This window comes from Ammospiza caudacuta, chromosome 11 (assembly GCF_027887145.1).
Source record: "Ammospiza caudacuta isolate bAmmCau1 chromosome 11, bAmmCau1.pri, whole genome shotgun sequence".
NCBI lineage: Eukaryota > Metazoa > Chordata > Aves > Passeriformes > Passerellidae > Ammospiza > Ammospiza caudacuta.
In genome coordinates this window covers 12427586-12448775 of record NC_080603.1, presented here as the reverse complement: position 1 = coordinate 12448775, position 21190 = coordinate 12427586, and the positions used below count along the sequence as shown (strand labels likewise).

Sequence of the window (21190 nt, the reverse complement as noted above, 5' to 3'; positions counted from 1 at the left end):
TTTTATATCCAAAAGCTCAAGATAGTCTTCCTAAACGGGAAAATTAGCAATAAATAGACTAGTAAGTAACATCAGCTAGCAGAATACAGACAGCATCTATTATTCTAAGTTACAGCTCTTTACTGACCTGCGTTTTGGGATTACTTGAGTTATTTATGTGGCTGAGTCACTGGAAAGGTTTTTGGGGGCTTGTTTCTTTTTTGTTCTTCAGCAACTTGGAATCTCCACTGATGCATGAAGTCCCAGAGCACCAAGGCAGCAGCACAGACAGTTCTGCAAGCAGTTTGGGAAGCTCTGTCACAGCATGTAAGAAGGTAACTTTTAAGTTTATGTTCTATTCAAAGTCCAGTATATATACAGCTTTGCTTTTTAGCTTTCAGCTTTAGTGAGGAATACAAAATTTAAGTTATACTTAGAAAAGGTCTGGTCCCAAAATACATTATACATATATGGGAGGTAAACTCCCATTGAAATTTTCTAATTTACCTCATTATCTGACATTTCATTATATGAAATAAAAGCCATGCATAGCATGAAAACCTTCAGGACTGCTTCTCAGTAAATGACAAGTTTCTGGGGCCCAGACAAGTTTGCTTCCTCAGGTTAATGCAATGGAGGGTCCTTCATGAAAAAAACTTTGATTGGAATGGTTTCTACAACAAGAGGTGGTATAGACTGCTATTATTGTTTCCTAAAACCAGGTTTATATGTTGTTATTATTAATTTAATTTAGAGCATTGGGGGGGGGGGAGGGGGGAGTGACACCTGTGTGTGTATGTATGTCATTAGGAGGGGTCAAATGTCATTTTATGCATGTAGTTAATTTCAGTACAACTGATAATAAAAGGTGAAGACCTTTTATTCCTCCTTCGTAGAAGCTTGTTATGGCAGCACAGTCTGAGGGAAGGGGGCACTACCAGACACTATTGAGGAGGACAGGCTTTCACCTCTCACTCTTCAATAAACCTCAGAGCTCTACTATCTCCCACAGGCATAATTCTAGAGCTGAAAAGATAGCATTCATTTTAAACTTTCACAGTTCATTCAGTCGTCTCATAATTCTGTCTTTAATAATGCTTTCATTCTGGGCTTGGAGGTTTTTGTTTGTTTTCTGTAAGAAGAGTGAAGGATAAAACATGTAGATGCTAAAGATTTTTCCTTATGCTGAAAACCTTGCACAGAAAATTTGTTAGATATGTTAGATATAATATCATTGATATAAAAAGAGAACTCGATAAGACAGATGTGTATGATGGGACTGGGCTTTTCTTCCTCACCTCAATGTGGCTAAAAGCTAAAATGTCAATATTTCTTTCATTTTATCAAAGGGTTCATTTGCAAAATAACAGTTTTTAAAAATACTGCTGACTCATATAGACAGAAAATCTACTGTGTGGGGAAACATCTTAAATTTTCATTTAATCTCAGAGTTGTTTAGTTTACATAAGAGTGAAGGAGAGTGGCACAACACTAAGTGCCACCACTGCCTTTACAAAAAGGGCTCCTTCTTGGTCACATTCACAAGTATCACTCTCTTTTAAAGGGTAGCCTGTATCACATGAGCTGTTCATTGTAAAACTAGTCAATTTTATGACTGTCAGCACACTAAAAGAAAAGTTATTAACTTCTGACAATACTTCTGACAAACAGCAGGATGTTTTTGGCTTCTTTACACTATTGTCAGAGAAAGTTTACTTTTTGTGTGTGTGTGTGTGGAAAAGGATGAAGAGTTCTCTTTCAGCCTGTGTTAGGTGGTTTTGCAGTTAGATGTGTAATTGGTGGTGGAGTGAAATGCTGTGGGCTCCTGCTGCAAGGGAACAGTTTAAACAGTTGACTTGCAGGTTTGAGTAGTTATATTTGGCGTGACTGGCTCCTGTCAGGAACCATATGAGATGTAGCCTGTTACTACACAGACCAACCTAAATGAATGCAGGAGATGTGCCCCTTGATATCTCATTTTATTCTGTATATCCCACTTTCCTATCTTTTTTGATGAGTAGTAATTAACCAAAGCAATTAAGATGTTCAGTCACGAAGACGCAGATGTTTCATTTGTGGAGCAGAGCCTTTTTAATGCTGTCTCGGTTTTAGATATTTACTGTATTTTAATGTCTTCTGATCTAAATCAGGGAGCAGGAAGCTGTTACACTAAACTCTTATGCAGTATTTTCCTCTGGGAAAGAGTGACTTTTCTAATCCACACTCTGCTAGAGGCTGATTTAGTTCATTGATTGACAACACACTGAGTAATGCTGACGGCTGAGTCTCTAGATGAGAGTGGAAAACTTTTTTTTAGAACCATGAATTACTGCTGATTTCACATTTAGTGCATGATGCAGATTCATCCTGAATTATTTTCTGAGTGTGATGATCCTGCTCCAAACCATATATACAGCAGTATAGTGTGTGCAGCTGTCACATGAGTATGGTCAATACATCAAATTCTACTTTCAGTTTTCAGCTGATAGCAAAAATTCTAACAATGTGTCAGTGGGATTGGCCCTGCACTTGTCTTAATTAAATAAGAACGAAGATAAGTACAAGACAGGAGGATGAAATTTTGGCAAGTGATAGTGTTTGCCATAAAGAGCAGGACTGCAGACTGACAGCTGAAGGAGAAGAGGGTTCGTTTTCTTGTCCTTTGGTACAGATCACCTCAGTATATTTTGAAAAAAAATGCTTAAATGCAAGAATGGCAGTGGTAATATGCTGGTAGAGATACAAAGAGTCCCTGTTCTCACATTGCTTTTGATTACTTAACTTGCTCTGTTAATTTAGATCAACTTCTTCAAGCTTATACACTTTTGATCACTGCAGTCATATATTATTTTACTATAAGGACTTTGTATGTTCTTTTAAATGCATGAATATCCAATCAAGTTTTCATGCATGTGCAAACTCCCACTTTGTCTAAACGCATGAACGTATTTAACAGGGAGAGGTGCCTTACAATAGCAAGGGGCTGTAAGAAATATTCCATTTATTCTTACCACATGTGTGTCTTTGCTCACAACAATACTGTCTGTTACCAAAGAAGTATGGCCAAAAGTTCACATGGCGTCTAGAGATACATTTTTGCACAGCAGGTGTGTGTAACCCTGCCTGTAACCAGCATTGCAGGGTAGCCCAAATTATCCTTCCTCCACAGAAGTACCAAGGGGAAAGCTCTGAGCTATATCATGTCTATATGGTCCTAATGCAAGAGTTTGTGTTTCATAAGATGGAGTTTAAACTGATCCAAGATTTACCCTTCGCTCCTGCTACCACTGGCTCAAATGTCATCTCCATCTCCACTCAGACCTGTGTAAAACCAGACCATGTGCAAGGACACCTCTGGCACACGTTCCTGCATTCCCCCATCCCCACAGCACTGTCTTTTTGGAACCGTTTCTGGAGCCTTTCCAAATTACTTTGAGCCAACCTCTGTTCCTTAGATCTGACCAGCTGACCTCTGCCAACTTATGTACTTGGGGTTACTTAGAAATCACATGCTGTCCCAAACTTCCATGTAGTAATTTCTACCCTTGACTTCACAGTCTGTTATGAAAAGCTGCACACAAAAATTAAATGCAATATAAAGCCTTGGAACTCATAAACCACCCTGGAGTGACTCAAGCTTGGCAACTATGACCTGACCAGACCAAAACATTTATCTTTATCAGTATTTGCTTCATGATAAAAAATCTCTGAAAGAAAATTAAAGCTACCAAGGGTCATTTAACATCCCACAGGAGACAAAGTAGGTGAAGTGTGGACTGCCCAGCTCATTTCATGGGTTTTTCATGTACGATATACATCTGCTATGATTGAGTTGTTCTGAAATGCACACCATGTCCTTCTGAGACAGAGATGAGCAGCACCAAGGATATCTGCAGCTTGTTTTGACACAATAAATTTCTGCCTTTCACAGTTTCTCAGAAACCGAGTTTTGGGAAAGAAAGATCTAAAGTCATTAAGGTTGAAGAAAAATTCACCATGATCTTTAAGGGAATTAAACAAGATTGCTTATTGCAGCAAAAGCTGTTTGAGCTTAAAGTTTCCTGTGTATACAAAATTATGTTTTAACAGGTTATTAGAACTTCAGCCCTTGAGGATGAGAATGTCTAGAGTCTAATTAAAGCTGAAATTACATATATATATATATATATATATATATATATATATATATATATATGCTTATGTGTGTTTTTGTATATGTTCAGTTCTATGTTGTCTTCACAAAGCCTCAGAGAATGGTAATTTTTCAGAAAGAGGAAAACAATGCTTAATTCCAAATTTTACCAACCAGTTCATAATGCTTCAAGATTTCCTCAAAAAAAAAGCAACAAACCCATACAACAGTTGATTACACTAACAGGAAATTGTTTCTTTGGGATATGGAGAGTATTGTTTTTCCTGTCTAGTCTTGGAGTTATGATGGCAGGAATCTTTTTGCACTGAGATGGGAGGTTATAAAATTTACTGAGTGCAGAGTTGTTGCACTGGTAAACACAATTAGCTAGCAGCCCCCAAGAGGAGGCTGGTGAAGCATTCATAAGCCTTTGGCACTCTCAGAAGAAAGTCTTTGGGTACTTTACTTCCCATGAATATTTTTTGAACCTTAAATTTGTATTTTAAAGATCTTTGGAAGAAAACCCATAGCAGGGCTGGTGTACTGAGAAACAACCACAAAGGTGGGAAGTCTCCATGGAGGGCACCAAAAAAGGGGAATGAAGCAGGCCAAGCTCAGGACCTGTGGTGTTCCCCATTACCTCCTCATCCCTCTCCTGCTGACTTTTATTCAGAAATCAATAAAAGTATAATACAGGGTGTGAAATATTAACTGTGCAACTGACTTTCTACCATAAAGATAAAAATTAGAGTGGGAGTTAATCTGTGGGTGGTAATAAGCTTACTCCTGGATGCCCCCAAGGATTAGAAACTGTGTCAACTGGCCAGATGAGCTTTCCACAGTCATTCATCTTCCTTGAGAAATGAGAAGGACTCACAAGTTATTCTCATTTCTTTTCCTAAGGAAGGGATCTAGGCTTAGAGATCAAGTGTTCTTGAAGTAGGACAAATATGTGTCAATACAAAACAGGCAGTCAGGTAAAGGAAAGTACTGTAGATAGATTTTTCTTTCCCTAGATATAGCAACAAATTTCTATTTTTAAATATAATTTTTAAAAGTTCAAAAATTAGAGTACAGACTATTTTCAGGTAGTACAAGAATTGCAAGAAGTAAAAATAAAATATTCATCTATTTCACAAATATACCTCTTAACATTGCTGCCTAGTGAAGATGATAAGCCATAGGAAATGCTCTGTAAGTAGCACCAACGGTGCACCAATATTTTCCCTAGCTGTTTTAAAGATACTAATGGTCCCTCTTTTTCATGGTAGAATATTAGTACAGAGGCAGAAAGTAAAGAATTCAGTTTAATTTAAGGATTAGATTTGCAAACTCTCTTTGCCTCTTTAAAGTCTACAGATCTCTGTAGCCCCATTTTGGTTTTGTTTGAGTGGAGCTGTGGCACAAGCTGTAGGGCTGAGTCAACACAGAGATTCAACACAAAGTTTTGGTCTCAGGGTGCTGACTGACCTCAGGACTCATTACAGAAGGTCCAAAATACTTCAGCTTCTCAGAAAGCAGAAAAACTTGTTTAAGAAGGAGTTTGGAGCCTAGAAGTGCCAGAAATGAGGCTGCTGGCAGAATGAGCAGTACTGATCTACTGTGGAGAGAGATACAGTCAGTCATAGAGGCTGCAAGTTGGTGTGCTCTGGTGTAATTGAATAATTTGTTTCCCTAATATGTCTGTTTATCACTTTTATGCAGAACAAAACTAATAGCAATATTTTTCAATAAAAATACTGGGTTTGGGCAATTCCTTCAAGTGTCTGTCTCCAAGTTCTGGAAGAAGATAGGTTCACACTTCAGGGGATATATAAGTTATTTGACTAAAGGTGCAGTAACTGGATGGGTCCAAACCAAACAGGTCTGTCTTGTCCATCTTCCCCCGCCAATCCACTTCCCCCAGTTTTGTCAACAAAATTTCCATTTAGTTACAAAGATAGGGTTCCAGCCCCCAAAGCACAATAGGGTTATTATTTTAACTATTTTTAACTGTTTTAACAGATTCTCTGCAGTAACAGTCTGCTAGAATCAACAGACTACTGGCTGCAGAATCAGAGGACACCATGCCAAATTGGCTTTCTAGAAGACAAGTCAGAAAGCAGCTGTGCCTCAGTAAGTACTCACTGCCATCTCCTCCTTGAGAGCTCTTTGGATAGGCTGTGGAGCTGACAACAGTGCATGTTAAACCAAAAAAAGTCTGTAATTTCCATCTTTCTTTTAAAAGCAGATATACAAACTAAAAATACAGATTTCTGTATAAAGCACATTAATAAAGACTGCTGCAGAGGTTTCCCCATATTTGGCTTTCAGACTTTGGTGGCTCTCTGTGTTTTTTATGTTCATAATCTGCAACTCACAAGAGAGAAAAATAAGCCAAAGAGAAAATTATTCCGAACCATAATTTGTTAAGTGGCAGGTTGGAAAGAGCAGATGTTTAAAAGGCTGCTCAATGTTCCTGAAGGCAGAGAGACACAATTAAAGAGAAAAAGCTCTTTCCATGTTAGATGAAAGGAAGCTGCTGAAGAACTCATACAGATTTATTTTGCACTTGAAATTAAATTTCAATCTCATTATTGTGGGTTATAATGCCATAAAGATCAGTTTTTGTTTAACAATGTGCATGAAGAAATAGGAATTATGTTGCTTTATAAACTATCTACATGAAACTGGATGGAAATACATGGCTAGGTTTTTAATGGTTTTTTACTTGATGGAGGGGTCAGAAGAGCCAATGTTTCCCCAGAATCCTATTGGAATACTATTCCCTGGTCTCAGTGAGCAAAGTAGGGCTTTAGGAAAGATTAGCTTTATCTCAGGTAAAAGGTTCCCAGCACTGCTTGTGCTTCACACAACCTAAATACCAGCTGATGGTTCTCCTGGAGCCTGCTGGGATTCCCTCAAGGCCAGGGATTTCAGCTCCAGCTGATGAGCCCGGACTGTAGCTGCCAGGAAACTGAATCTCCATCCATGGACCATTCGTGTCCTGCCTGGGGTGACACAGAGTGCCTGAGGGCAGCGGGAGGGACACAGCAGTGTCACTGCAGCCCTGGGATTTAGGAATATGGCCAGAGGTTACTGGGCTTAACTCAGTCATACCCGGCGCTGCTCTATCACAAGACAGAGTGAGCAAAATACAACACCTAGTCCCAGTGTGCAAGTGAACAACCTTGCAATTTGAGAACCTGAACACTTCCTCAACCAGAGCAGGTTCCTCAGGCAGATAACCAGTGGTATCCTCGTTTTTTATACAGGAAGGGATTACTTTTAATGTAAAACATACTGACTGTAGTCACCTAATTTTACTATTTAGTACTTAATATCCTAAAAATTAGGCTTATTTTCTCAGAGGAAATTACTACCTCAAATAATAATGTAAGAATTAATTCTGGCTTGCTTTTTTACCTGTTGAGCTTTTGACTTTTTGCTTAATTTTCTGTAGAATCTTAGAGGAAATTATATTTATCTCTGATAGATTGGGCATACCAAGCAATGATAAGTTGTTGTAGAAAGATTATGCCGTGCTAGCGTCCTTATTTCAGGCAACCTTTTCTGATTTTGCCATGCTGTCTGATTTAAAAGGTTAAAGTACCTTAAGGAGCTTTTTCCTCTACACTAATATTATAAGTGCTTTTTTCCTCTTTGGAGAATATTTGTCTAATTGGTAAACATTTCATTAAACTTACTTCAGTTAACAGTGGTACTGTTTAGCAGCAGTTTACCACTGAGATTAGGATACCTAGTTTCCTGTTAATATAATCAGGTAGTATTTTGAAAGTAGTTTAATTATAGATGTCTTGTTTTGATTGTTTCTACTGAATGAGAACTTAATCAAAATCCACCAAATAGAATAAAAATGCGTAAGATCCACATGGTGATGTATAAATGCAATTAAAATTTCTGTAATGTCACATTCTTCTTACCCTCGCGGAGTGACCTCATAAAAGTAGTTTCACATAAAAATAGATACTTTTTCTTACTCCAGTATTGCCAGCTTTCTTTCTCTGGATCGATAACAAATGTTTCCTGCTTTGGACATGCTTTGATGAAGACCTTATTGGAAAAGAGAAAACTAATAGATACTTTGTCCCTAATTTCTCCCCAAATATCTAGATTAATTATCAGTGCTGAATATTTGTGGTTGGCTTATGTTAGTACAAGTTAAGAAATCTAAATTCTTGCTTAATTAGATGACTTATAGTTCTCTTCTAGCATTGGACCATCCTAAAGCACAGTCTCTTCATCTTGCACACAGAAATGTCAATGATGACTTTATCTTAGCAGTTGGTAAGATTTAACACGTAGTCATTAAAGTATTATTTAGGAAAAGAGCAGGATACAAAACTAAATTAAGAAAAAAAAAATGGTCCTATAAGATATTTGACACTCATTTGGTTCAAGATGCTTATAAGTGAATTTTCAAGATATTCTCTGACCTTTCATGCTCCAGGCCAGCAAAAAGCCATTAGAAATTATATTTACACTGAAAAAAAAAAAAAACTTCTCTCAAAATGGACCCAGGCTCCAATGATCTCCCCACAAAATCATCACACCCCACTGCTCTTTGCATGCCCATCCTGTCCCAACACAGGGAGAAAGACATTCCCACTGCACAGAGCCTAACAGAGAACTGTCCTTGAGAACCACTGATGCAGGCAGGCAGAACCTCTCCTTCCCAAGCAGTGTGCCTTTGTGAGAGGGGCAGTGGATTTCCAGACTGGCAGAAATCCTGCAAACTTCCTGGCAAATATCTTGGAGAAGCAGAAGCTACACCCCTAAATGGCAATATGGAGGGTGGAAAATACCTGCCTTTCAATTAAAACAAAGCACTTAGAAACAGTGCTCATTTCTTACTTTAGCATAAGAAGATAAAACTTTTTGAAGAGTCAGGATGTGACAAGGGCTCATTTTAAATTGTTTTATGTCGGGAGTTTAGTTCAGGCATGGCTTGAGGAAAAAGGCCACGAAGCCATGCAGCTGAGAGAAAAGTAACAGGTAGCTGTGAAGCAGTTTCAAAGCAGTTTCCAGCCTGACTTCTATAAACAATTAGTCTCTCTCAGGCATCATTGTATAAACAATAAGGTTCTCAGGCAGTCTTCCCATAACAAAGGTAACATCCTCTCTGGGAAAAGATGGCACCCTGGGAACAGTTATGGAAGTTTTGAGAACCGTTCGTATCACAGTGAGAACACTGATTTTGTTTGATGTAAACAATCAACGGTATTGTAAAACAAAAGGAGTGGTTAGAGTTTTCTCTGTTAGCCTATCATAAAGCTGTATTTTGGAATACGCATGAAGTTCGTTAACACTATTATTTAAGGTGACGGATCGATCAATAAAGCTGGAGTTCGATGCATTATAGGATGGTCGTTCTCCCCCTCACTTCAACAGTTTTATATCTCCTTAAAGCTCAGAAAAAAACTGGATTTGCCGGCAGATGGATGAGAGAACAGTTTCAATAAAGTGTTAAAGGTTTTGAAACATTCTTGAAATAGTCCAGCAGCTTTTCCATTTGCAAGTGCTCCTACTCTGTAACTACAAAAATGCTCACTCCAGAATGCTCCACACAGGGATGTAAGTAATGCAGGCAGAGGGAAAGGACAAGGCCAGCAGCCCAAACTTCAGTCAAATTAAGTCCTGGTTAAACACACTCCTTTCTAATTGTTGGCTGCTCTCCTGTGCCCCTGTGCCCCTGGCACTTCCTGGGAAGTGGTCTGATGGTGATGGTGGAAGCACAAGGGAGAGTGGAGGGCAGCATGACTGGGGGAGTGGGACAGTGGAGGCAGCACAGCCACGGCATGGGCTAATGCCACATGGAAAAACCCTAATCCATCTGCAGCACAGAAGGAGGAAGAATTACAGTTTAGGGTTAGTTAAATTGGTTGGTTTAGTGCAGGAGAACATACCCAGCCTAGGAGACAAACTTGAGCTTTGCAAAGAGGGGAAGCAATGCTTACTTTAGTGAGTGACAAGGGAGAGAAAAACCAGATTGTTACCAAACCAAGCAGGTGATGTGATGATGGACCACATGGCCTGTGGTGTCTCTATTAGCTGACGTAGTGAAGAATGTCCTTTTGCTATCAGAGTGGCTGGATTTTCAGAGCTGGCTGCTTGCCTTGCAACCACATGGCTTTGCTCTCCTAACCAGGTATTTCAGCATTTTCACCTTCATTGCAGTTTGGCCATCAAGCTTTCAAACAACTTCAGGGGGAGGTTAAGGATGTCCCTATGCACTAATTTGAGCTGGTCAAATCAGGGCTTCTGTGGTATCACCTCCTCCTCCAGCTCCTGCTTCATCTCATTTACTGCCCTGGCACTTGTACAAATGTGCAGTAAATCAATTCAGAGAGAAAAGTAACTATGAAATTAAGAAATTAGTCTTTCTAGCCAAGTCTTCCTTGAATCATCTTGTCAGATTGAACCATATTGTCAGATAAATGCCATTGCTCACCAAGGAATGGAACAAAAACATCCAGGAAACAGCTACCACAAGTTATTCCAAACTGAATGATAACATATGCAGGAAGGAAAAATCTTTGGCAAGGTGCATTTTGATGAAATAAAGGACAGCAGTTTTCACTTGAAATAAAGTATATTATGAGTGGTTTCATTCTTTTCTTCACCCAAGTGTTTTTAAAGATATGGCACTACATATCTTTGGATTTTAGGTAGAAATACACAGATTTTTTTTTTTCCATCAGTCTTTGATACTAGATTACTTTCAGGTAACTTGCTAACAATAGTGCAGACACTGTGTCAGGGACGTTTTCTATCCCTTAGTCAGGGTCCATTTATCCAATATGTTCTTCAGAGTGTCCAGGGAATGAGAGCATGGTCTCACTGAAGAGTGATGGTGTAATCTTACAGGGGCTCAGAAAGAAGGATTATTCCCCAGGCTAGTACTAGTCAGCAAGGCTTTTTACACAGGCAAATACAGAAGTTTAGTCTTGAATCTCAAAGGAGGAGTTTTTTGTTTGTTGGCTTGTTTTAAAACAAAGCTCTGTGTGTTCCTGAATAGTGACCATGCACAGCTGAAACAGGTGCTTTGTTTTATTATGTTTGAATGAAGTTTTACATTTGCTAGGAAACATAGCAAAGCCCTGTTTTACATTTGCTAGCAAACATAGCAAAGCCCTAAAACCACCAGATCTATGTACTAAGACCTTTTTCCTCCCTCATGAGATTGCTTGCACACCTCAGCACTGTCACAGACAGGGAATTACAAGGCTGTTTATTTTACCTTTTACTCCATAATTACTCAAACATCTTCAGGAACAGCATTGTCTCTTTCAGAAATCAAAATCCATCCATTGCTTTCCAGATCTAAACCATAATTACTGGGGATATTTTTAGGTTTAAGTCTCATCTTCCTATTCAGCTTGACGATACCTTAATTACATCCTGCCAAGGTGCAGGAACCAACAGCAGCAGGCTAAATCCTGGCAGTGAGTTGTAGTCCTGTCTCAGGCATGTGTGGGTGTTCATGCTGCTGTGGTAAGGAACTGAACCTTCCAGAGAGCCCCCCCTGGCTTGCACAGGGAAACAAAACCCCTCCTCTCCACCAATTGCTCTCTGCCTTATGGAGCACAGTGCAGGCAGACTGAGCACTCGCTTCAAAGACCACTGAAAAGATTACTTGTATAATCTGTAAAATATGTTTCACTTTCTGCTCTTGTATGTACTTGACTCTGAAAAATATATCTTCACATATGAGCTAATGTTAAGACAGAATTCAAATATGCTCTTAAAGGGTTGCATTTCCACATTTTCAGTACCACACATGTATCATACAGCAGTCAAATTCACAGCCTCATGAATTTCAGAGTGTGAAAGGTTGACAATAGATTTTCTTCTCTTTCCTGTAACTTTAGACTTGGGACACTCTTTAATCATCTGTCTAGATATGCCATCTTCTTTCCTGTCCTTCTGTGACAGTCTCACACTGCAGTGGTTTTCTGTCTGTCCTTAAGCAGATGCTTAACCCTACTCTGACAAAGCTGTAAATAAGCACTGGGAGGATTGGGCATGGTATTGCAGCTGTATCCTCTCCAGCATTCCACTCTGGCATATTCTCCACGACCTGCTTTATCAAGAAATGAGATTCTTGTGCTACCTCCAGAGTGGACATCTGTGATTGTGCTGCTGTTACAACCACAGTCTCTCTCTAACATAAATTGCAGGCTGAGGTTTGCAGAAATTTGTTAAACATTAAGTATACAGGGCACTGGAGAGAGGAGATGGTGCATGTGGCATAAATATTTATTGGAATATTTTCACTAAGTCTTAAGTGGCAATTAATTACATCAAACCCAAAGGAATAAGCTTTAATGGGAAGAAAATATTCACAGCTGTTTTTGAAGCAGTGGCTTATGAAGAGATAACTCAGGAAGATTCATTAATGCAGTCCAGCCATTAAAGTAGGGATAGGCTCTAAAATATCAAGAACCAAAAATCCACCAAGTCATTTGAGATAAGCACCTTCTGAAGAATAATTTGGACTAAATTTCAAATTCATTACCGCTAAAAATGCTAGAAGGAGAGCAGTATAACACATCCTTCTGACAACATACAAGGTGTACCAGAAAGAGAATTGTGGCTGGGCTGGGGAGACAAGGGAGAGTCATGTCAGGGCCTTATTTAGGTGAATTTGGGTGACTCACAGGAGATGCACTGAGCTGCCTGCTTTTGGAAACATTCTATTAGGGCCTGCAAGGAGAGTGGTTGGAACCCTCATGTCATGTTACATAGCAGTTGTGCAGCTCACAGGAGAGGTTTTTACATGGAAACTGAAGGGAGTAATGTGGCTTTTGTCACCATCCCAATGAAAATATAGGGCAAGAATGGGAGAAAGACTTCCTCTACTCACAGCTAAAGATGGAAATTGCCTCTCTAATCATGCAAAGGACCATACAACAGAAGGAAGGCTCAGAGCTTCAAGTTGATGTTTCCCCAACCTGCCTTGAATCCTGTTGTAATTTTGAGCAGAGAAACTGCCAGGAGAGCACCATGGTCCTACTTTGACACAAATGGATTTTTTTGATGGCAGCCTGATCTGACTTTGGTGAGATAAGGAAGGTACTGCTGTATCCCACTGAGGGATACCTGCCATGAAGCCTTTGGAGTTATTTGTAGTACAGAAGATGGGCCTGAGCTGCTTCATACTCTCAGGTTATAACTGTGTGCCGGGCTGGAGGTAATTTTCTTCGCAGTGGCTGGTGTGGAGCTATATTCTGTATTTCTGCTGAACACAGGGAATGAACAGAGAAATGTTTTTTGCTATTCCTGAGCAGGGCTTGTGTGCTGCCCCCAGCAGTGAGTTCACTGGGGTGCACAGCAGCCTGGGACAGCAAACCCCAGCTGGCCCAAGGGATGTCCCATAGATGTGACATCCTGCTCAGCACAGAAAGCAGGGGGCACAAGGAGAAAAGGGAGCACAGAAATTCTCCCACCTGTATGATACTGCTACCTCACATTTTCATTCATGCAAATCCTTTTGCAAGTAGCTACAGGGCATATCTAGTACTTCCAAACTAATATTTTAATTTCTACATTTCACAGCTGGTTCCTCTGCCAGAATCATTTTGGCAAGCATGGAAATTAATGTGAGACAAGCATTGCATCCAAATGCTAATGGATGATTAGCTCTGTCTTCCAGAAACTTTTTTTTTTTAATTCTGAGTCACTATAAGGCTATTTCAAACACCTCATATAAGACATATTCCAGCTCAAGATCTTCTTTAACCATTTAAATATAAAAGGTCAAATTTTACTGTGCATGGAGGAGAGAGCTACATCTCTTATACCATTCCCAGTCTCCTATCTACTGTAACTGTGCATTCTGCATATTAGTGATAACTGCTAATGACCCCAAAAAGAAGTGATGAGAGCCAATGGCAGTGAAAACAAGTCACCAGAATTTGTTCAGTGGAGGAAAGGAAATTGTAATCTAAAAACAAATACCCACAACAGAAAAGCAACAACTGGCAATTTTTAGTTTCCTTATTTCTGATAACATTGTAGATATTCACAAAATTATATAAGTCCTTAAAGCACTATATACTATATACATTTTATATAAACTTCTTCAGTAGATACATGTCTGTATGCTCAGGAAAAGGAGACACTTCTTAGGAGTTACCCAAGACAGCACACCAATTTAATAGCAAGAAATGAAACAAAATCTTTCCTGCTTCCCAAAACTACTCTGAGGTGGAGTAATAGGAGGCAAAATAATAGTAATGATTAAAAAAGTGGGAGAACACTGAAGGAACATTCTGAAGAATATTACCTGAAACCCACACATTTCAGCTGGTAGTTTGTTAATGGTTGAGATCTCTCTTTCCCAGAAATTATAGGAAAGTGTCTTTTCCATTACATGCTTTATGATGGCGGTGTCACACGCCTCACTGCTCTGCATGAAGGCATTTTAAAGCCTCCTATAAAAGCAGAAGGAAGATGAATGAAGATGACACTTTGGGCATTATGAAACCATATGCAAAAGAAAGTCACGTGCACATCCCTGCTTCAGCTAATCCTCATTTCCTCGTCATTAGTGCCTGTGTGTGACTGCACAGTGATGTATTTACATAGCTGAGGAATGTGTGAGTGTTCCTGAGTGGGTGCAGGAGCTGTGTGCCCCAGGCAGGGTGTCTGAGGGCTCTGCTGCAGCTGGGGCTGCTCTGGCTCTGGCAGCAGAGCCCTTGTTTATCACAGATAAACACAGGGGCCCCATGGCAGGGTGAGAACTTGAAGAGCATACCAGGGTGGATGTTCTTCTGCACAGTTTTGTGCTCTCAGCATGAACCTTGGCTTGCACTGTGGGTTGCACCTAACTGCAGCTGAGTGTTTGCCAAAGGTGATCTCCAAAGAGCTTCTGCCAGGACCTGTACAGACAAAGGGTGTGTCCATGTGCCCTGAAAGATGCTCTGCAGCTGTCCATACAACAGCTCTAAGTTCAAGAACAAACAGAAATCACCACACATTTCAGTGTCACTGAAATGACCACAAACACCACTCCTTACAGTACTGCAGGAATCTAGCACAGGCTGAGATTTCCAGCTCCTTTTCCAAAAAGATCCAATTCAATCTTCAAGTAGATGCCAAGACTTCTCATCTTGGTCTTCTGCAAAGAGACTGGGAGCTACAGAAACCCAGACTTTAATCATCACTGTAGGAGTTCTCCTTTCTGTAGGATGAGTGTAGACCTGCAGATTTAAGATGACCATGAAGAAGGCAGATGTTTTCCTCGTAGAAGCTTGTCTAGGGAAGAAGTTCAGACCAGAACACCTTTCTTATTCCCAGCTTTACTATTTCAGATGCCAGAAATTGAAAGCTAGAAGATTCTTGTTGTACTTCAGAGGTTTGCTCTAAATCCCTCAGAAGTGTTATTCAAGTATTTTTTCCTCCATCTGTGTATGCAACTAAGTATAGAGAACAAACAACCTTTTTTTCTTTTTTATTTCAGAGCTTAAAACGGTAATGATAAAGTTAATAATCCAGCTGACTCATGGACAGATCTTTATTTCTGTCAGCTGCTATGTAATTTAGTACAAAAACATCTGTGATTACAGCAGCTCCATGATCTGGCTCTGGGAATGCAGGGCATGTGAGAATGAATGAGTGTGCAGAAGTACAGGTACTTCTGTCTGACACACAGGGATTGGGGATTGATTCAGCAATTCTGACGTTATGGACACTTCCTCCAGATTGCAGCAGATGTTCAATTGAGATATTCCATGCTCTTTTAAACTGACAGTATGAAAATGTGGGTAGTCATATTTTTAAAGTAATTTTTCTAGGTATCTGGGAAGAGTTAGAATCAAATCCACCAAAATTAATTTTCCCAGTTAAAATCACTTTATTTACTGTGAGAGTGCAAAGAATTTCCCCATTTGCTTCTTGAACAGTGTATTTGAGTAAGCAATGTCCTTCCAAAGCTACACATCTACCCTGCACCCTTTTTGGTTTTTAGTTCCCTCAAAGCTTGAAGAACTCTGTGAGAGGAAATTATTTAGCTTTACTATTTCATACTGGATTCTGAAACCCAGTAAAACAGATCTCAACTGAGGAATCACCTAAATCTGTTCAAAAATACATGTGATTAGGCAAAACATTCTCCCAAAGCAGCTTTGGGTTTGTGTGAATAAAAATAATTTGACAAACTAGTTGAATTATATTTAACTTAATTTGATTAAGTTTTTTTTAAAGAATCAAGAGAACACCTAGGATTACAGCCTCTGTAAAAATGCATGATTAGAGTTTCTGGTTGCCTGTTTACCAACAGAAATAATTTCAGGCTCAAGGGAAATAGTCACTTTTGAGCTCCCTGGATGCTATCTGTCTAATTTGACAATAGGCCAGAGGTTCCAGAGCCAGAGTTCCTACAGCTTTCATGAATACAGATGAAACTGAGAAATTGTAAGGGTGTGAACTTAAACCTTCTTTATACCACAGAGAAACCAGACAGAGCTGCACTTTAATAAAGTTTTCTGAGAGGAAAGTGGCAGAGCTTACATGTCAACATGCTGAAAAGTTAACCTTAAGATGCTAATACACAGATAAGCAGACTTTTCCAATCTCAGCAGTCTGACAGCCAGCTGTTTTCCAGACTGATTCATAAGCGCAAGAACCTGTACCATTCCTTCTTTTTCAAGTAATCTTGCTGCCTCAGAGCTCTACCTATTAATAACCTGTCCAACAGCTGGGGCAGAGCTGCCCTGCAATTTGTAGAGCATGCATGAGCAGACAGATGATGTGCACACCTACTGCAGCAGAAACAGGGGTCAGTCCCAAAAGGTTTGGTTAAAAATGACAGAAACCATCACTGTCACCAAACTGTATCCATCACAAAGCTGTAATTTCTGTTGCTTGTAACAGTGGTCAGCTGTAGGTGAATGTATGCTGAATGTAAATTCTCTTAATGGAAGGATGAAACAATCCTTTTTAAGGGGAGAGAACATGAGGTCTTGGTTTAAAAATGTAATTTTATGAGGCAGGAAGCAAGAAGAAGGAGTGAGGCCAGGATGGGCCCGGTGAAGAAAAGGAAGAGCTGAGGAAATTATCCAGAGCAGTTAGATTTTGCAGTCCTAATTTCTTATAGTGCATATTTAACAAACAACTGAGCTCAATCAAAAGCTATCATCAGACCTGTGTGCTTCCTTCCTTCTCAGCCCATCCTCTGAAAAGCAGAGAACTTACAGAATGATCTGCTTTCAGTAAAGAATTTTTTAATCAGAGAAGACACAGAGCCTGTTTTGCATCTAGAGACAGCAGTTTCTCATCTACTGGGTACAGTCCTGAAATCCCTTCACAGAAAGCTTTGAGTAGAGATCTATCAGGAAGAGTTTCATAAGGTGTGGCAACCACGGAGCTGCTGGTTTTCCCTGCTGCCCTGCAAAATGCCACCTCCCCAGTCCTTCTTCCCCCAGTGTAGTCCAGACCAAAAGGCACCTAAGCCTGGGAGACTGCAAAATAAACACAGCAGCCCTGCCCCAGTGTGTGAAAAACAGGGCAAAAATGGCATACGTGGTCTGAACTATGATGCATACTAACATTTTACTTAAAAAAATGGAGGGGACCATATTATGTATTATAATGTTACTCTAATAATGTACTCTAATTATAAGTATAATTAGAGTAGTGGAGGCCAGAAAGAAGAACTAGCTCAGTTTAAAAACTCAAACCCAAATAGGCTGTTCCAGTCATGGGTGTTTTAGCTGCTGATCTGACAGCCTGTATCAGCTGTATAATACAAAATTGACTTTCTGCTGATAGCTCCACTCACACCTTGGTAATACCTGCTCATCCTGACCCCCCAGAGACGCAGGGCAGGTGGAATTTGAGTCCAATCAATCTCACAGTCACTACTATGGAGTATTTTCACATGACATCTTTGTTTAGCAAAACCATTTGCATTTTTTAATTAGGCTTAGCCACATTGCCTTCCTCATCTTTCTCAAGGACTGAAAAATCCTGTAGAGCACCACAGAATGGATTGCTGTGCACAGATAAGCAGAATGGATTTAAGTACTTATAATGCTTTAATCTCGTTTTGTGCTTCTAAGTGTCATACAAATGTCTTTGAGAAAAATAATTGATTTTTATAGTAGTTTAGAGCAATGCTATACCAAATAAAAGTATCTAGGTGTGTTAAAGAAAACATTAAGCAAATACTTAACTGTCCCAGAAATCTGAGCATTCATTTAGTAATGTACCATCAATGTTCTCCTTTCTAAAAATCAAACATCATCATAATTTCCTTGCTTCAGTTGTTTATAGGATTAAAGAATTCATCTCTTTGGCTTTGGAGACTGCAGTCAGTTGTATTTCTTGGCTTACCAAAACCAGCCTGGGCAGAGACTGCCAAGACAATCAGAGTTTGGGGCTCGAGGGAATCAGTCTTTCACCTTGGTTTCATTGTTAAATAGCTTGGTTTTAGAAATCATTAAATATTTTATACTCTTTGGTGCATCTGGTACAGTGTTCTTAGTGATGGTTTCAGTCATTTTAAACAAAACCTTTTGGGCCTGACCTCTCTTTCTGATGAGTTATTTAGCAGAGTCTGGCCTATAATTAACCACAACAGTTTAAATTGCCAAAATGCAAAGACGCAATAAAGTTTTAACTTTAGTTTCTATGAAATCTTTTCCCTGGAAGTGTCTAAAATTCAAAAATGCTATTTTATGAACTTTTGTCTTTTTCCTTCTGGAGCAGCCTGATCACTGATGCATTGCTGTATTTCAGTGTCAGGCCCACCCTGCTGAGCAGGAGCTCAGAGGAGGCAGGAGAAGGATAAAGGTGCAGGACTGGCTCCTGAGCAACCCCAAACTGATTTCAGGTTATTTTTCTGCTCATGAACAAATTCTCCTTTAAAATACCACCTCCTGCAACAGTCTGATGGAACCATAATTTTTCCATACCAACAATTTTCAAATGCAGGAAATGGAAAAAAGTCAAGATTAACTTGAGCAAAGCTAAATGATGGTATCAATTATGGTTTGTTGGTTTGTATTTATCATTTTTTATTTGGACTGGCTTTCAAATCAGATCTGTTAACTGTCACAGTTATACTATCTAGTCCTCTGAGATTCTATTTAACATTTAAATGGGTACAGAAAGAAAGAAAATAAATAAGCATAATAAGACCTATCAAAAAATGAAGAAGATTAATGCAGGCCTAGAAGGTTTTACAGAAATGTACATTACCTCTTCAATCTTGCACAAGCAATAATACTTTCTATTCATTCTGCAGTAAATACTCCTTTTGATGCCACTCTATAAATAAAAGTGATGACAGAAAAACAACTAACTTTGTAAAGGTAATGAGAGAGAAAAAAGGGTAGAAATATCAGGCTGGCTATTGCTCCTGGCCTTGATGGGTGCAAAGTCATTTCTGTGAAGGAAGTTTTACACCCAACTTGTGCATATTCACTGGGGCAGTCACAGAGCGGTTGGTAACAACATTCCCATCATATGCAGTGAATTTGCCCAAGATTCACTGAGCAAATGAATCTTTGCCCACATTCATTTGGGCAATGAATCTTCAGACATTTGGGATGTCTGGAGATGCAATGCAGGGAGACTTCTACTCTCTGAAGCCTGAGTCAGAGGGAAAACCTGACAGCAGCTTTTCAGCACATGAATCAGAACTTTATTGTAGCATTTATACTGAGAGTTGGAGCCAGAGACCTCAGGTATCAGTTATGAAAGTTTTCTTGTAGTAAATAATTGTGGTGAAGTGACCAAAGCCACAAGCTTCCAAAAAGAGTTTGCAATCATCCTCCTTTCACACAAGTCCTACCACACCTAGATGGTTAAAAATTAATAGTGTCTTGAAAACTATTTTTCTGTTTCCTTGTTAGCCAATGGATGATCTTATGTGACATTTTAGAATATTTCTTTAGAAACCATCATTTCACAGCTATTTGGCTTTTTATGTTTCTAAAAAAATGGTACTTGCAACTCTATTGGGATCACAAGATTTAAGAAATTGCAGTTTTAAAGAACAGAGAGGTCAGTGATTAGGGGACCTTACAGACAGTACACATAAATATCTACACACACATTTATATCTATATAGCACAAGAAGTCCAGGAGGTTTTATTTAGCCATCCCATTAGCATAAATAAGACAAGTGAAAATAAATGCAAAGTTCTATTTGGGAGCTTTGCAGATCAGCATCAAAACAAATGCTCCTGTCACACAAACTGCCTGTATGGGTACAATCTGCTGGAAAGGGCATTTTGTGCTATCCTAATATAAGTCAGAAATATATGAGTGATTCTGGTCATTTTCAGAGACAAAGCTCACAGCAAGTTTCTAGACAAAATCTGGCATGTTGCCACTCCTTTGATATTTTCTGTGGGTTACAGTTTACTTTGGCTCACAAGTACAAAGTAAAACAATATTTTTTCCTCGGGCTTTCACTGACTTCAGCTCCTGAGGGAGCCCATCGTGCAGCTGTAGGTTCTCTGAAATAGTCACCATTCCAGTGAGCAGCTCTATTCTGATATTGTGCTGTGGGGAAATTACAGTGATCTAATCTTTCTAAAGCCAGGAGACTCAGACTTAAGTCTAATAGAAGTTTAGAGCAACTGTATTTTTTTTCTACTTTACAGAGATGAAATTAGGATGAGAATAGGTTCAGAATTTCAAATCTGCCATCCTATCACAGAGTTATTGCTAAGAGCAAAAATTATTGTGGTCAAAGATTGCATTAAATCCTTAAAACAACTGTCACAGCAATCACAGTTGATGTAAAATTCAATCACCCTCTTCACAAACTGCACCTTCACAGTCCTACATTTAAAAAGGGATAAAGTGTTTAGAATAATAGTGTATAAGGAACAGCACACACCCTGAGAATAAACAATCCCTGCCCAAAAATATGGAGGAGAAACCGCATGGAAATAAAATGCCAAGCCTTTAGTATTTCAAAGGATAATGCTAAATAATAATTAGAAATCACTGCACTGGTGTGGGTTGCATGTCCCTCCCAAGCAGCGAGGCAAGATGCAAGAAGCACAGCAGGGTAATTTAAAAGTGACATTGGGGAGCTGCATACCTGTCCCAAACCAGGAC

The 21190-nt window shown here is 39.3% G+C and overlaps 1 protein-coding gene across 2 annotated transcripts in view; it reads left to right on the top strand.

Moving 5' to 3' along the window:
• The first annotated feature begins 215 nt into the window (after positions 1-215).
• The window catches only part of SPHKAP (SPHK1 interactor, AKAP domain containing), a 46522-nt gene continuing 25547 nt past the window's right edge, over positions 216-21190 (top strand). The window contains exons 1-2 of one of the 2 annotated variants that reach the window (XM_058812255.1): positions 216-314; positions 6116-6226. In XM_058812255.1, coding sequence (XP_058668238.1) covers positions 231-314; positions 6116-6226 — 195 coding nt within the window. In that variant the 5' untranslated portion in view covers positions 216-230. The remainder of the gene's footprint in view (positions 315-6115; positions 6227-21190) is intronic. The other variant, XM_058812254.1, reaches the window with a different exon arrangement.